The sequence below is a fragment of the Liolophura sinensis genome, chromosome 1 (genome assembly GCF_032854445.1).
Source record: "Liolophura sinensis isolate JHLJ2023 chromosome 1, CUHK_Ljap_v2, whole genome shotgun sequence".
Classification (NCBI taxonomy): Eukaryota; Metazoa; Mollusca; class Polyplacophora; order Chitonida; family Chitonidae; genus Liolophura; species Liolophura sinensis.
This window is the reverse complement of record NC_088295.1, coordinates 35,086,428-35,103,790: the sequence shown is the minus strand read 5'-3', so window position 1 is coordinate 35,103,790 and position 17,363 is coordinate 35,086,428. Positions and strand designations below refer to the sequence as shown.

Below are 17,363 nucleotides of genomic sequence, written 5' to 3'. Positions count from 1 at the left end.
AATGCAATATTCTTGGAATAAGTATGCCATGCAGTACGTTGTTCACAGAAAAATTAGCGTCAGTAAGCATGAAATCCACCATGCTATTGGCATGTAACTGAAGCACTAGTTCACTCATCAGGCTGCAGCTGATCAGCTTCAAGAACCAGTCAAGTGTTCATTTGTCCACCTGTATGTTTACCCTGCTAATATGTGTACTGGACATAAAATTGCTTCTTTCCATAAAGCAACAGAGATGATAATCAAACTTTAGATAACGAAACCAAGTGACATTGTTTATCTGGAAATGTGCTGAGTACATGACTATTTTCACACTGACCCTGTGTAGAACAGTACTTGTATCACCAAGCTAAATATTATAAAACATATGTAAACTTAATGTGCAACATGCCTTTTCATGTGTTGGTATGGTGAAATCCTTCTGACTACAAACATGTTGGAGTTACCACTACATGTATAACTGTAACCATTGCTTCCCTTAAAATTTGTTTTCTTTTTGTTCTACCACCAGTAATTTTATCTTATTTTAGCCCTGGACATGCCACTTCAGAATGATTGTACATTTATAACCTTTACAATACTCATGTGGTCTGGGGTTACAGGATCATATCTGGGGCTTAAGTCAACTATCTTTAAAATTACAGAGTTACACCCCCTTATGTGACCTTCTTGGTCCCCTTTTTCAAAAGTGTATTAGGAGTTACTTAGGCCTTGTATTAATGTTAGTCTAGACTGAAGTGCAATTTAGTTTGTGTTAGGATGAGACTGATATTAAGATTTAAGCCTGGATTAACTTTAATACACTTTTGAACGACTGGCCCCAGGTTTTTCATATCCACACTTATTTTGTGGAACTGCTTCCCTGATGAGAATTTTGTTTATTTTCATTATCAAGTCTGATGACTTTGTCCATAATCTGAACTAACCCATCAAAATAATTCCCAGAACACAGAGTATACAGATCATATCAAGACTACACACTAATTAAATCATTTCTAATTATATGGCATTATTTTGTAAGACAATGGTGTGAACAAGAATGTGCAGAGCTTTCTAACTTTGAATCTTAATGATGCAGACTATGACAAAAAAAACAAGCCTTGGATATCCCTTTATGGTGCATAACCCACATTTTTGGAAATTTCTGACAATAAATGTCAAATCAATCATGCAAAGTTTACAATTCATGTCTCTTACATTTCTTCAGTAATATTAAATATGGTATTTTCAAAAGCATAAGTGAGGTGCCCTACAGTACTACACAAGGAGTGTTTCACCTGATAGTATTTCTCATATACATGTATAACCTAAGAGCTATGAATGTTATAGTGCATGCCATTGTCTTAGAACATAATTTGAAGTACTGAAGTTTTATATACATGTACATTATATATATTCAATGTTTTATAACAATGCCTTTTATTGTTGGGCTGTGTTTAGTATAAACAAAGATATAACAAATTTGCATGCACAGTATCTCACATCAGGAGACCCTTGTGTCCTTCAAAACATTTTGGGTCATATCACCACTATCTCCATGCAGCAGGGTTGACCCAATGCTGAAGACACCATACAACACCTTATGCAGTCACATTACATGGGGTTGACAAGAACATGTCCTACTCATGTTACTGAGCATCAACTGAGGCAACACCATAAATACCAAGTCTCAGATAGAACTTTATTGTGGGATTGCGACACTAGATGTAGAATGTGCATGTATGTGGAGTTGTTATTCCAAGAAACTGCAGCAGTCTACACTTGATTTGAAGTTTTACTCGAGACAGACAACTGGGTGGACGACACTGATCATTGTATAGGTCTGTTTGTAACCTGGAACAATATAGTAACGTGAAACTTAAAGCAGTCCGTTTCTGGAGTATCCTACAGTAAATCACTTTTTCAGTACTAAAAAAAATTTACACGGGTGTCAACTACAAGTAGATTCCATGTATGCTACAGGCAAATGACAAACACTGGTGCAACATAAGTAAATTAGCAAAACACGATCTAGTTGACTTGAGTGTAGTTTTCTGCCATTATTCTGTAGAGGGCCTCCTGAGGGGGTTAGCACACCAGCACGTCGCAATGAACCAGGAGCCTCCCACCAATGTAATCGCCGTCGGTTCATGTCCAGACCAGAGCTTCCTCTCCAGCCGTACATGGGAAGGTCTGGCAGCAACCTGCAGATGGTCGTGGGTTTTCCCTTGGCTCCGCTCACTTTCCTCCCACCATACTGCTGGTCACTATCGTATGTGAAATATTCTAGATTATGGGGTACAACACCACTCAAATAAATAAATAATTGTGGAGGAACGGGAAACTGTAACTATAATTTTAATGGTAACTTTCGGAAGTCACATGTGATTCTTAGAGAGACCTATCACAACAATGTATTGAACAGATAAATAAGAATTTTTTATCTTCATTTAATGAAAATATTAAATGATTTACTGACATATGAAAGGAGCTATTGGAACTATTGAACATTTAAAACATTGCAAATGTGATTGTTTTGATACTGCAGAATGATCAAACGCATTTCTTGGACATATATCAAAAAATAAAATACAATGGTAGTAATGTCCTACAAAGTCTCCTACATACAGCACTTCTTCTGAATGACTTCTTTTATTTGACGGTCTTGACAGCATTTGTACTACATTCAAACTGAAAAGTTGATAACATGAAGACATTTCTATCAGCTTCCTCAGTGTTTGAATACCTATAATACCAGCTTTGACATTATCAGAATGTTCAAACCAAATATCTGTTATTTTTTCTCTGATATTTTCAAGAAAATACTGGCTTCACAACAGGTCTAGTAACATTTAATCTGGTAAATGTCCTCTTTCAAATCAAACATCTATAGTTAATCTGTCCTATTCTCATTTTTGGTTTTTGGTTTTTTTTTGGTTTTTTGCATTCAGACCTAGCATCTTAAACTTTTAATGACAACCTCTTTGAAATAGCGACCATAGTTGGACAAATACAGCTGACATGATGTGTTTTGTTCCGTACACAAAAGACAAAACAGATTTGTTCATAGAAAATATCAGAGTTGTTCACAGATTAAAAATATAAAACAATGTTCTTATCACAGCAGATACCCCAATTACAGCAAGCCAATTTTTGTTTGCAATGAACATCACAATACTCTCCACAATTCAGTAGCACTTTTAACAAGAAAATATCGCAGTTTTGTTCACAGAGAGTAGAGCAGTTGTATTTCCTCACTGTCATCTATGGTTAGCGGTGTTTCTAGAATCATGGGGATGTTGTTCAGGCGTTTGTCCTTCATCACACGGCGGAAGCCCTCCAGACCGATCTTGCCTTTGCCAATGTTTTCATGTCTGTCCTTGTGGCAGCCAACATCCCCTGAAATCCCATTATCAGCAACATTTAGATTGGTTAATGGTTTACAGAATCAATGCTGAATGGCTGACAGGGGAGACAGGATTTCCAAGGTTAAATCCTGTAGCCTTATCCATGTTTGAGTAAATGTACCTTTCCTACAATTCAGCTTGAGTTAGAAGAGCCTACACTTATCTATTTCTGACTTCAGTTAATCAGTGATCTGTAACCTTTAAACTAACTGAGTGATTTATTTAGTGTAGGAGGATAAACTTTCAATTGACAGACAGACTGACAGTCTGTCATGCTTCAGCAAAACCCAAGTGTGTGCAAGTTTATCATAGATATGCGGAACATGATGAATGAAATTAAGGGGAGATAACTAATCCACAGATCTGAGGTAGAAATGTCTGTGCACCATCAACCAAACCTCAATCGCAGTTGTATTAGATAACTTGTTTATAAAATATATTATTCTATAAAATTTTTGCCAAATGGACAATGCACTAAGGTAAATATTCCAAATTACTCGCTTGCAGTCTGCACTGGAATCTTCACTGGTTTGCTTATAGCAGGTGGGAGCATAAATCATGCTATGTTTATGGGTTGAATGCCTTTATGAATTATTTTACAAAGTCAATATCAAACAAGGCATTAAGAAAATACTGATAGTTCATCTGATTAAGCAGTTTGTACTACTGCATAATGTTCAAGTCATGTGATACATTCAAATACTGACCTCTTAACCCCAAAAAGTAGAATGATTGAGTGTGAGCGTGAGTGTGAGTGTGAGGAATCCTTGTAGTGCATGTAATGTGTCCCCTTGTTGCAGGATGCATTTCCACAGCTCTTTTATCTAGTGCTGCTTCACTGAAACGCATTACCAAAGGCAAGTAACCGGCCCACCAGAGCCATTTTACTGATAAGGGTCCACCAGTCGTTGCACTATCCCCTTCATGCCGAACACCAAGCCAGGAATTATAAAATTATAAAAGCCAGAAAAAATTATTATACTCACAACTATAGCTGTTTATCGCATGTGAAATTATTGCAGTGCAGTGACTTCTTATGAGCTGTAAATCATCGTGGTGGTAAAAAGACACTGGGGGTAGCTAGCGCGAAACTTTACCACATGACTCTTTGATATGCAAAACTGCATTTGGCAATGTACAATGGGAGGCAATTGCAACCCTGTGAATGGCTGAGCAAAATGTTGAGCTATAAGGTAAAAGACTTCCTTGTTCTTTGATATGAAAATCGCTACCAATGACTGTCCTCTCTGTGTACTATGGGTGTCCATTGCAACCTTATCATTGGCCAAAAACGTAACAAAACTAGACAGCATCTGATCCCCCTCTCAGAATACCTCTTCTTGTTTCATAAGGCGAGCTAAAAAGTTCATTTATTTATTTATTTGATTAGTGTTTTACACCATGCTCAAGAATATTTCACTTAACCGACGGCGGCCAACATTAGGTGGGAGGAAACCGGGCAGAGCCCGGGGGAAACCCACGATCATCCACAGGTCCACACCTTCCCACTTATGAGCTGGACTTGAACTCACAGCAACCGCAATCTAAAAAGTGTCATTCATGCAAGGGGGAATGCCATGCCTTCCACAGAAATGCAGACAGCCTCACCTTTTGAGTCATTGAGATGAACGGCCTTGAGATACTCAAGTCCTATAATATTTTCAAACTCTGTCATCATCTGTTCATAGCCAGCTTTTGTTTTTATGTTAAATCCTGCCAACGGAAAAAAAAAGAAAAAATAATGAACATTGTTTTTCCTCTTCCAAGATCCACCATGCATCCTTCGCGACAAATAAAACAGAAAACGCAGACAGTGGCGCTGACACAGACTCTGACAATAAAGATCACAGGCTCATAACCAGCCTCTACTGACTGGATTTTTTTTTTTGATTGGTGTTTTACGCCATACTCAAGAATATTTCACTTATACGACGGCAGCCAGCATTATAATGGGAGGAAAGCAGGCAGAGCCCGGGGGAATACTACGACCATCCGCAGGTATCTACTGCTTGGACTGCAGTCATACATCAACACATTCTTCACCCATAAACCTCCCTGCCATTGTGTGAAATATACCAGAGTACGCTACTCAACCAAATAAAAATGAACGAATTTACACAAATGAAGGCATCTTCTGTGATGCTGATGAATTTATGTAGTTAGATATAGATGTACTTGTATCCTCGAAAATTTACTAAATTCATTTTTCCCATAATATTTCTTCTTCCGATATGGTCTTACCTGCAGCGAAGGCATGGCATGTGTCCAGACAGACTCCCACACGGTCTTTATCCTTCACCTGGGCTATGATGTCTCTCAACTCCTCGAACTTGCCCCCAATGGTGTGGCCTTGACAACTCATGTTCTCAATCACTGATAAACACATAATACATTGCTACAGTGATGCTCACCACTCATCTTTATGTAAGATGTACAAACACATCTCAGTATGACCAAAATGATTAACACAGGTCATTTGCATGTGATACATTTTAAACATACAAAACACAGAGAATCAAACATTTGCATCTGCTTGTTAGTCAAACAATGTTTTTCAGTGAAAAATTAAATGTTACTTCAGCAAAATTCCAGATGAAGATCTTTCATAACTGACCTAGCCCTGCTGTTCCACTTAAATATTACATTGTGCATGACAGACACTTAATAATATTTTCAGCTGAGTTCCACCCCTCTCTACATGACTGTCATTTCTTACCATACTATGTCATAATTAACACATATGCTACCACAGCAGCAGGGCCATATGTTTGGTACTTTAAAGAAAAAAAAAAAAAAACAGCTTACGGACAGTGACTTGTTGAGTCTGGTTATGGGCGATGTTGATGCTCTCTGCAATTCTACTCACGCATTCGTCAACAGTTATCTCCCCACAAGTTGAGCCTGTAAAAGACAACACAGGAGAGAAAATAGTACAATATAAGCAATAATTTTTTTGTCTAACACATTTTGTAAAGTGATGGACATTCAGGAAATATTAAACTTGGTTCATCTGCTTCAATGCATCCATATGACAGACATCAAGATAAGACAGACACCAGCCCCAATCACAGTTGGTGTTGGAGTGTCCGCTTCCTGAGCAGTAGATCTAGGGTCTAACCTAGGTCGAGTAACACCTAAGACTTTAATAGAGGAAGTTGTAGCTTCCTCGCTTGGCATTCAGCATAATACCCGTATCAGTATTATGGCTCGGGCATTGCGGCTTACTTGGCTTCGGCAAGGCGTCTCAGTGATGCAGCACTAAATAAAAGAGCAGTGGAAATCCGCCCTACAACAAGGAAGCACATTGTATGCACTGTAAGGATTCCTTTGCCATCATATGAGTGGAAAATTGTTAAGTACGACGTTAAACCCCAAGCACTCACTCAATCACTCAAGATAAGACAGGTTATACCACACAGCGGCCTATTCTTAGATGCTTTAGTTGTGCAGCACATTGTATTTTAACTTATAAATAATTAATTATATACTTTGTATGGTATACAACCATTTTGGTTTATAAACCACTGACTACAATTTTGCTGGCTCTACATGTCAAATGTTTAGTATACTCAACCAACAGGCCTTCTACAAAAATAGAAGGTAGCTGATCGGTAGACCTTACTGTGAACATGCATAACCCCGCCGATGATGATGATAAACGACAAAACCATGTCGCACTGATCAAGCTGAAAGCTGACTTTGTACAAAGTCTGCTTGACCAAGGTCACAGACTGCAATAACGACGATGGATCGGCTCTAGCATGACATCACTTGATGTGAACAGCAGAAAACAGTTTTCTTCAACATATGAAAAAAAAAACAGTGAGCCTAGTTCACACCTGGAAAACTGTTATTGCAGAAATGTAGCAAAATTAAGGGGATCATAACGTGGGATTGATTAATACAAGTTAAATAATACATAACAAGTGTTTTTGCACTGCCTCAATATTTGGTCATTGGGTTGTCCCCAAGGAGAAATCAGTATTTTTGAATTTGGGTGTCCCATATTAACCACTCAGCATATAACTCATGCTGTGTTCTTCTCAGTACCAATCCTTTCAGACAAACCTTCTTTAGATGGTACTGGGACTTGTAAAGTCCCTTAACTCCTCATCACAATCCTATCTTTCATTCAATTCTCAGAAAAGTGCCTCCAACCTCTGACAAGTCACCAACGAGCTTCCACATGTTACACATAAGTACAACATACTGGTTGAACAGTACGGCTGGTAGGGAACGTGTGGTTTTCTACCAGCTTAAGAACGTTAAAATGGCATTTTAAGCCACAACCACTCACTAAAAGAATTTGAACTAAGGATTCTACAAATTCTCTGTGCAAGGTCAGGTTTGAAGCTGCACCTTGTGTCTAGATTTATTAAACAAATTACCTGGATGAAAGTTGAAGAGCTGTATGCCAAGTCGGTCACACCTGTGGACATCATCAATCAAACTCTCCCTGCTCTTGGCCAGCAGATCAGCCTTGTGTGATCCACAGTTTAACAGATATGAACCATGGGGTAAGATCATGTTTGTTGGAAATTTAAGATCCTGAAAACATACTGACATCATGAGTCAAATATTTACATGATTTGAGTTTTTGTGCTGAATATATTATTTCTGAGCTGACAGTATCATGATGAGAAAAATAATCTTGAAATATTCGAGCAGAAAGCCACTGCTTACCAAATTTATACTGACAAACATTCCGCCAGCCATAGCAGAGACTACAAGACATGAGTACTGTTAGCAATAGGAAACCTTATATAGCCAAACCTGAAGCAATCATAAAAATCGTATTAAGTACTGCACGTTCAATTTTCTCATTGAGGTCCCATATCTCAATGATTTTGAAATCAGAGATTTACAGAAGTGAATGAGTACCACTGGCCTCAAACTGACTATGCAATCAGTAACTAACTTTAAATGGAGCTCACCAGAGGCATTTATCGCAGAGAGTTGCATTAGTTCAATGTCAGAAAAGCAGGCACAAGCTATTAAATCTTGCTTTTAAGGCCCTGCATGATCAAGGGAATATCCCCTTGATGTTCATGAAAAGTAAGCCATTTTGACAAACTGGGTTCAGATCTTACTTGACAGGCTTTCTTGAAGTTTTCTACCGCTTTCTCTTCCAATGGTTTACTCTTCCAGGTTCTTTGTGACTTTAAAAATAAACCCACAGCTTCTGCCCCTACTTCCCTTGCTTCTTTAATTACATTTTCCAGTCCACCTTGGGAAAAAAATCCATGTAAACAAATACAGATAAACAATTCCATGTAAACAATGATGTACAACAGTCTTACTTACAATATTACTTACAGTATCATCACATCTGTTTAAATTTCTGCTTTCACTGTGAAATATTTATTTGATTATTATGGCCATATTCAAAAAATTTTCCATTTGCATAGTGGTGATCACTATTATGGAAGGTGAAAACTAGAGTGCCTGGCATAAACCACCTACCTTTGGCAAGTTACTGACAAACTTTCACATATGTAACATACTGATATGCACACCACGAAGTCAAGTGACCTTCAATAAACTTTAGACCCTGCAAACAGAGGCTATGAAATTTGGGTGGCTGACGTAACCAAAAAAATCCATTACCGGTTTTAAGCCTTCAATAACCAATAGAGTGGCTCACTCTAATTTACCCACTGAGCGCCATGCAATTCAAGCACTGCATTTCTGGGAAAGTTTCGGGGGATAGATCGCCATAGCCAATTTATCGGCTTGCACAATTACACTTCATGTAACTGACACAGGAACGGCCATTTCGTTCGTACCAAATACCGTGGTCTGCAAAAGAGTCAGACAAGCGTCTCCAACCATATACTGTCACCAAGGCCCCACCTGCAGCGAAGGTGGTAGAATCTAAATTCCTTGTAGAAGGCCAGTTTGGAACCCCCACTGCGTGCGTCACTATGAAATAAGGTGTTGTAAGAATTTCAATTCAAGTCTTACATTTGATATTTCTACCCTCTGATTAACATAAGAGGTCAAAAAGACGGAGAAAGATCAACCTAAATGCTAAAATATACATATACAAGATGATGTATCATTTGTAGTCTGCGCAGTTTCTTCCACTTCGATCCTGACAGCTGTTGTGTATTAAAGTGAAATATTCTCACTATCTAACATCTTACACTAATCAATCAAAATCAATCAAATAAATTCAATCCACACATGACATGGTTAAAACTTCACTTACCACTTATAGATAAATGAGCTCCAACAAACTTCTTCATCACTGTGCTATTTCTGTCTTCTTTGAAAGCAAAATTCTTGACCCCTTTTCGCCTTTGTGATTTCTTCTCGCGTTCTGTTTGCTTGGAACTAAAGGATGTCTGATCAGACCCAACTACTCCCTCCCTTTTCACTGTAGCACAAACAGGCTTTGTTTTCTCCTGATCTGATAGGTTCCTTTCTCTTTCCTTGATTTTATTATTGAACAGTTTGCTACATGTATTACGAGTAACCTTTTCAATGCTTTCTTTTCCGGACCCTTTTCCCGCCACTGCCTGTCTTAATGATGTTTGATCACAACTATTTCTACCTTCCTTTTTCACTTTGGCACCAACAGGCTTTGTGTTTTCCTGGTCTGATGGGTTCCTTTCCCTTTTCTTGCCGTTCTTACTTGATAGTTTGCGATTAGCCCTAGCTGTTTCAATGTTTTTTGTACCTGACCCCTTTCCCTCCACTGCCTGTCTTAATGATGTCTGATCAGAACTATTTCCACCCTCCTTTTTCACAGTAGCACAAACAGACTTTGTGTTTTCCTGGTCTGATGGGTTCCTTTCCCTTTTCTTGCTGTTCTTACTCGATAGTTTGCGATTAGCCCTAGCTGTTTCAATGTTTTTTGTACCTGACCCCTTTCCCTCCACTGCCTGTCTTAATGATGTCTGATCAGAACTATTTCCACCCTCCTTTTTCACAGTAGCACAAACAGGCTTTGTGTTTTCCTGGTCTGATGGGTTCCTTTCCCTTTCCTTGATTTTATTACTGGTTCGTTTGCTTTTATCCTTCGGAACTTTTTTTGTTCTTGACCCTTTTCCCTTGGATGTCTTCACTGTATGTTGAGAAATATCCTTTCGTGCTGGTTTTGCTTTCCTTACCACAGTTTCAGAAGTGCCTTCAGTGCTTGTACCTCTCACGTTCACCGCACCACTGTTTGTCCGTTTCAACTGTCTGGCTCTGCTCCTGGTCACTCTTCTACAGGAACTATTTAATGAGCTTATCTGGTTCTCATGAATGTCGGGACTGACTTCTGTCTTTGATTTTATAACTTCAACTTCTCTATGTGATGGGGGCTCCTTTTCAATATTGAATTCCAAAATCTCATTTGATGAAAATTTTTTTCTTCCTGAAAATACTGTCTCTTGATCATCATACGCCAGGTCGGTGTCTTTCCTTCTTTTCTTTTTCGCTACAGCAGATTGTGACACCTGATCTTTTTGGTTCAGGTCGGATTTTCTCTTCCCTGCTTTCTCAAAATAGTCACCTCTTTCTTTTGTAGACTTTACGGGTGGCATTCTTTTCAGCAATCTGCAAATTAAACAGAATTTTTTATGACTCAAACTGGGAGTGAGATGGTCATTCATATCTGAATGTCAAACACTTAAGGAAACAGCTACAGCTACTAAAAAAACAACCCAGTTTACATGTATATATGGGAAACACAGTAAAATAATACTAAATTTTATCATAACTGTCACTATGTTAGGTTATAAGAGACAAACAAACTGACATTTCAAAGCATCACTTGCATAAGGTCCAGATTTACTGAGCAACATGTAGACTTTCAATGTCAATCCTTTATTTTCAATAAACTACTGTACATCCAATGCTGCATAAGTCCTTTCCTTTACATTATTTTCTATCCGCACTTCTGCAAAGAAAAAGGTAATTTTAATGTCTCGATCTAACTACCCATATTTAGTACGAACTTTTCACCAAACTGTTATACCCAAGAATTAATTTACCTTTGTATTTTTCCCTTTTCCCATTTTCTTTTTTAGTTTTGTCTTCTTTCTTTTCATTTCTTATGCATCATTTTTGCATGTACTGCACACAGTATTTGTTTTATGGGTCAAGTGGTTTTGGAGATATGACCATCTAAAAACACCCTGTAAAGTTCATTTTCAACAGTCGCGAATAGGATATCTGTTCTGGAGGCATTTTTGGATAACCATGACTTCCAATTCAATGGGCCTAGAAGTCTGAAGAAAAAGGAGGAGTTGAGAACAACTCTTGAATTTTCAACCATAGTTGGCAAATAGATGTATCTAGATGTGGAAAAAATTTCAAAGAGGTGTCAAAGAACTGTCAACATGGGATCAGTTAAGACAAAAACGAGGTAGAATGTCCGCTTTTTTGTCCTAGAGCAAAGTCCAGACACCAACTACATGAATAATAATACCTCAAAGTTCTCAGACTTTCTTCTGCAAATTGTCATATATATCAATAATATTAATCGGGTAACAAATATCTCCTAAATCTATCACGACATATGGCAGCTCACTGAAAATACCAAATATAGCATATGCGTTGAACATAACATGGTATTTAGGGGCATATATCTCAAAAAGTATTGAAGATATTTTCTGATTCCATATTCTGTAACCCAGGGTAGAAAATACCCCGTAGGCAGATTTTCAGACTTCTAGGCCCATCGAAATGAAAGTTATAGTCATCCAAAAATGCCTCCAGAACAGATATCCTATTTGCGACTGTCAAAAATGAACTTTACAGGTTGTTTTAAGATGGTCATATCTCAAAAACCACTTGGAATTTGGGGCTAAAACTTGGGAATCCTTCCTCATGTGTCAAGGAATTTAAAGAATTTTTTCAGCAAATCCAAGAGGGTCACCGCAAAAAAAAGTTTTTTGGGCTCATCTGTCGTGGAATGACCCTTATTGCTTTTTGTTTATTTTTTGTTCTTTTCTTCCTCATGGTTTAAATTTTTTAGAGTAAATTCTCATAATACATATAAAGTAATTTTGAGGTCACACTCCACTGGAACCATATGACATTCTATTTAAAGTAGTGCCAGACTTCTGCCATACTGAATCTCAATTCCTTATTGTATGCCTGTGAAAGTACAGAACTGCACAAATATGTGCGTCACAATTTCAGCACATTCACCTTCATTCCATTATAGCCTGCCAGCCTCGAAGAGTGAGTGAGTGCTTGGGGTTTAACGTCATACTTAACCATTTTCCAGCCACAGTACGACGAAGGAATCCTTACAGTGCCTCCTTGTCGCAGGACGGATTTCCACCGCTCTTTTATCTAGTGCTGCTTCACTGAGACGCCTTACCGAAGGCAAGTAAGCCGCCCCGCCCGAGCCATTATACTGATACGGGTCAACCGGTCATTGCACTATCCCCTTCAGTTACAACTTCCTCTCTTAAGGTCTTAAGTTTGACTCGATCCATCAGTCTTGAAGACCATCACCCCATGTTAACACAAAACCTATCTGTAACTGTGGTGAAGCTGTGGTGAGTGCAAACAATGTAACCTCCCGCGTGTGGAGAGTTCCCACTGACGCTGCACTTCTGCCACCTCAACACTGCTCACTTTGAAGCCTAAAACTGCTACAACACATCATCAACAGATAAAATTCACAAATTTAGATTTGCATATTTTAAACTGGGCCATGTAAGTATAAAAGTCATGTGTCATTGTTAGGCTAGTAGGGAATGAAGCTGAAAACGCCCAAATTGTTCGTGTAGGTCTGTACTTTTGTAGGAAACACTTTAAGTGTCTAAGGTGCTACCAACACATTTTGTTCCTCTGTCAATTTTTTCCACATTTTGTAGCCTTTACGACCAGAATGATAATTTACAGTTGTGGCTTACACTCACATGCCATGTCGAAATCGTGACCTAATAAATTGGGTCGTTGCTCCTCACGCATGTGTGGTTGACCTTTCACGTCACTATGTTTTGATCAGCTGGCTGTCAGTTTTGACAAACAGAAATCCATGATACTGCGGAGGCGAGAATTTGCAGCTGACTGAAGGTTATGGAGCACAATGACGGACCCCAGAATTTGTGTGAACTGTCAAATTAATATCTTCGGCATCCGTTCCATTCTAAATTTCATGGAAAGATCAACCACTGCTACCCCTGTGCGCCTCGCTGACCCAGATTTTGAAAACATAACAGCACAGTGACCTGCTAAATATGAGCTTATTTTCGACTTCGGTTAAGATTTACAGGAGAATGGTGATGTCCAGGCAAGCAGCGATTATGGGAAAATAGGTGTAAATATTTTAGCTACAGAAGTGCCCAGCTTTATGTGTATTCAGGACAAATCTAAGGCGCATGCATCAGAATTAAACGAGGGGGTAGTTTTTTTTTTCTATTTCTGGTATCCATATAGTACTATAGCTGTAGCAGCCCATGTTAACAGGACTCCAATATGGCTATCTGTCTACTGTTCTGCCAAGGTGATGACGGCACATGCAATCCCTATGTTTAACGGTTGCTTCTTGGTCAATTTCAATAATTTTTAACAAAAGTTGTGTCCCTTGAACTGGACAGCAGTACTTAATGCCTCTTAATCCCTCAAAACAAAATTCTCCTTATCCGATTCACAGCGATCGGTAATATTAAAAGGCTTTTGAAAAACCAAATGAACTGGTCACAGAAAAATTCAAGCCCTTACCGGGCACAGCTTTAGCACCATACCGTTTGCAAACCAACAACGTATTTTCACGCCATGCGGTCTTAACGAGTGCTCGTATTTCGACAGTTCTGAATAGCCTTACTCTCTCGGGATTTAAAAGATGAAAAGTCGCTATTTCTTTAGCTTTATCGCGAACATATCATATACCCTTCTCTCATGAACAACATACATTGTCACAGCTGATCAATTTTCCACAAACCGCTAATAATCTGGTTATCACATTCACAGCGTCACCATACGTAATCTGATACCATTTCCCGCAATGTTTCTGCAACACTCGTACCTTGTTCAACACGCCCGTGTGTGGAAAACCCATATGCATGTGTAATAATTCATAGGTGGTGGAATCGGGGAAGGGGAGGTAATGGGGCGCTAAATAATGTTTCTTTGGGCCGCCTTCCTGGGCCAAGGCGGCCCCTGCACCCTCGCCTGATGGTCCTGATGTGCTGGGATACCACTTCCTCAGCCTCAGCACCCCCCCCCCCCCCCCACCACTCCCGTACCGCCGCTCTTAATTTAATTTAATTTAATGCTTTATTTATTTATAGAGGATTGCCCACAGCCAGTGGCCACGAGGGGTTTTCCTCAACAAGATTATTTGCATTCAACTGCAACATATGAAAAATGGTATTTTGAACGTAATATCTGCTAACGTACAATTATATAGTAATAAATAGAATAAAGTAAAATAAAGTTAAATAAGTGCAAGAATTAAGCCTTACAGATATTCACAACAAAAAATTATGACCGATTACAAATTAAATGGTTAAACCTAGTTTGGAAAGAAATAAATAGTATTGTCTACATAAGTAAATGTACCTGTACATACATGTATACAAGCATATTAAATAAAATGTAATATCAACTGTGAACATCATTAGTATTAATTGCTGAATCTGTTGGTGGTCAGGAGGTAACTGTGGATGGTTTGAAATAATTTAATGTTATCTAAGAGTACCTATTCTTTAGATCCAAAAAGTAACACTTTAAATAAGTATTCGGAAATGAGTGAATTAGCCAAAGGTAAAGACTGGTGAACTCCTGTACACTTGATTTTTGCTATGTCAACAAGCATATGCGTCCTAGGAGCGGCAAAGTGTGGGCAATCTATTAGGAAATGATACGCTGTTTCGTTAGGGGATAGACAATAGTTAGAGGACTGATATGGGATAATATTATACTTAAACAGATCAGCGTGAAGAGCGCTCAGTCTCATCCTTATTCTACAATGCAAAACAGACATATCGTTATATTAAAAATTATAAAGAATATTCAATTTTTTAGGATTTTGGTTTTAGGAAACGATGAATTTCTAATTTTAGATGGTAAGTCGCTCCAGTCCTTTGTCGTTTTTGGGAAAAATGAGGACGAAAACATATTTATCATACATTTAAAGAGGGGACGTTCATTACGGTTTCTAAGCATGTACGAACGGTCAGTATCATTATTTCTGACTGGACATGATTGGAGAAGATATGGGGGAGATAAGCCGTTAACTTTATTTTATAAAACAGAAGTAGCCTGTGCTTTCGGCGACGAACGTAAAGTTGTTCCCAACCTAACTCTTCAATGTGGGTACTGTATGGAGTGCGACGAAGGTTTCAACTGCAGATTAGCGCTGCACGACGTTGTACTTGTTCTCAAATATATTCGCCCAGTTATTTACCAAGCTGCAGCGTGCAACTTAAGATTTAATTTAAGAATATGCATTGTGTTAAGATGTATATTGATCTGTTTAAACACCATAAAAAACGTTCAAAAATGTATCTATCGATGTACACCGAATGACAACCTTTCTTCGGACATACCCCGATCATTTTTGTACATGTACCATTCCGATATTGTGATAAACCATGCAGTTGAATAGAAATGGCGAAAGAAGTGACGGACAAAGCACATTAGGCTGGTCACGGCGATTTGTAATGGTAAACTGGTCGCCTTGTCAATGGCATTTCACAGAGCAGATTGTACCAGATGGACACTGGTCAAAGACGTTCAGTCTGAACCGCCCTTTCTTTGGGTACCCGGGTAACGGCACCCAGAGTAAATAAACCCTCTCAATGACCAGTCCGTGCTCCCGATGGGCCACATATGCGTCTGCACAGGTCACAAATACAGGTCAGTCCCAAGCGGTAGGCTTGTCTGACGCTGAATGAAATATTTGAAATTCAAGAACAGTCGGTCTTAATTTGGATCACACATGATTGTAGATCCGCAATAACTGAAAGAATTGCGATTGGCATCGATTGCCAGAGAATATGGCAGCCGTCTTTGCATGGTGTTAATATCAGGAAGCTGAATCCATATATTAAGGGTGTTACGCCTATACATTATAGGCTGGAAGGATAATCTAACGATACCCCCCGGAAAGCCAACCTCACGAGAACGCAATATCGTGATTATTTGAACTTTCCATGTAAGACATTGGACCTACAAGAGATCAAGTCGAATTTCTCAGTCTGAAATTACGAGTTGGTATATTGTAACAGTATTGAAATATGATCCCCCCAAAGTAAGTAAATAAATAAATAAATTACCATGCGAAAAGAATCACATTTATTATATTAAATTATATTAAAATCGTTGGGATCCTTTTAGAAATGTGATTTATTCACATTGGAAAACCTTATATAACGTTAACAACATTGGAGAGGGAAGACAAATTGTTGTTCAAAGAAGAAATGCTACATATTTAACAGAATTGACAATGTACAATGCGGGTTACCTATCTGACATTTGGTTTCCTCCCATGCATCATATAATGTTCGGGCCGCCGTCGTATGTGAAATATTCTTCAGCATGGCAATAAACATCAACCGAATAAATAAATAAATAAATAAATGTTTGACATTTGCTTGTTTATTGTTGTGCAAAAATCATCCATGAACGATTAAGCATCATAATTTCGTAAATATTCATAACTACTAATTGTCATTGACAGGACATTGTCACGGCGTACATATAATGGGACACACATTGTACTGTCATACTATAGGCGAATACATTTATTAAGCAGCATAAATGGAGTAATAACGTTTAAAAGTTGTTTTGTATCATTATTTTTATTTTATTACTTAAATATTTATTTGTTACAATTTAACTGTATGCGATATGATAATTTGCTAAGCAACTTCATGTACCCGCTCGTTAAACTGTGTATAAAGCGCCACACGGTCATATTACTTTTCTCTTTGATTCCACATTTATGTCGTCGCTATTATTTATGACCTATTCGCGGTAAGTCATCATCCCGTTGAATTGGTGAATAGTGGGTAAAGAAACGGC

The 17,363-nt window shown here is 38.4% G+C and overlaps 1 protein-coding gene across 8 annotated transcripts; it reads right to left on the bottom strand.

Moving 5' to 3' along the window:
* Nucleotides 1-129: 129 nt before the first annotated feature.
* On the bottom strand, nt 130-14,338 carry LOC135468095 (apurinic-apyrimidinic endonuclease-like). 8 transcript variants are annotated; one of them, XM_064746180.1, is made up of 9 exons: nt 14,248-14,314; nt 12,600-12,982; nt 9,598-10,931; nt 8,477-8,613; nt 7,775-7,934; nt 6,192-6,287; nt 5,628-5,759; nt 4,995-5,099; nt 130-3,378 (listed from the first exon to the last, which is right to left on the bottom strand). In XM_064746180.1, exons 3-9 carry the CDS (start codon nt 10,916-10,918, stop codon nt 3,206-3,208), a joined length of 2,124 nt encoding a protein of 707 aa, XP_064602250.1. In that variant the 5' UTR covers nt 10,919-10,931; nt 12,600-12,982; nt 14,248-14,314; the 3' UTR covers nt 130-3,205. The 8 variants fall into 8 exon arrangements, with proteins under 8 accessions (XP_064602250.1, XP_064602267.1, XP_064602242.1 ...); XM_064746197.1 differs by having other exon boundaries at nt 12,600-12,827; nt 14,248-14,296; XM_064746172.1 differs by lacking the exon at nt 14,248-14,314 and adding an exon at nt 13,247-14,241.
* Between the last annotated feature and the right edge of the window lie 3,025 nt (nt 14,339-17,363).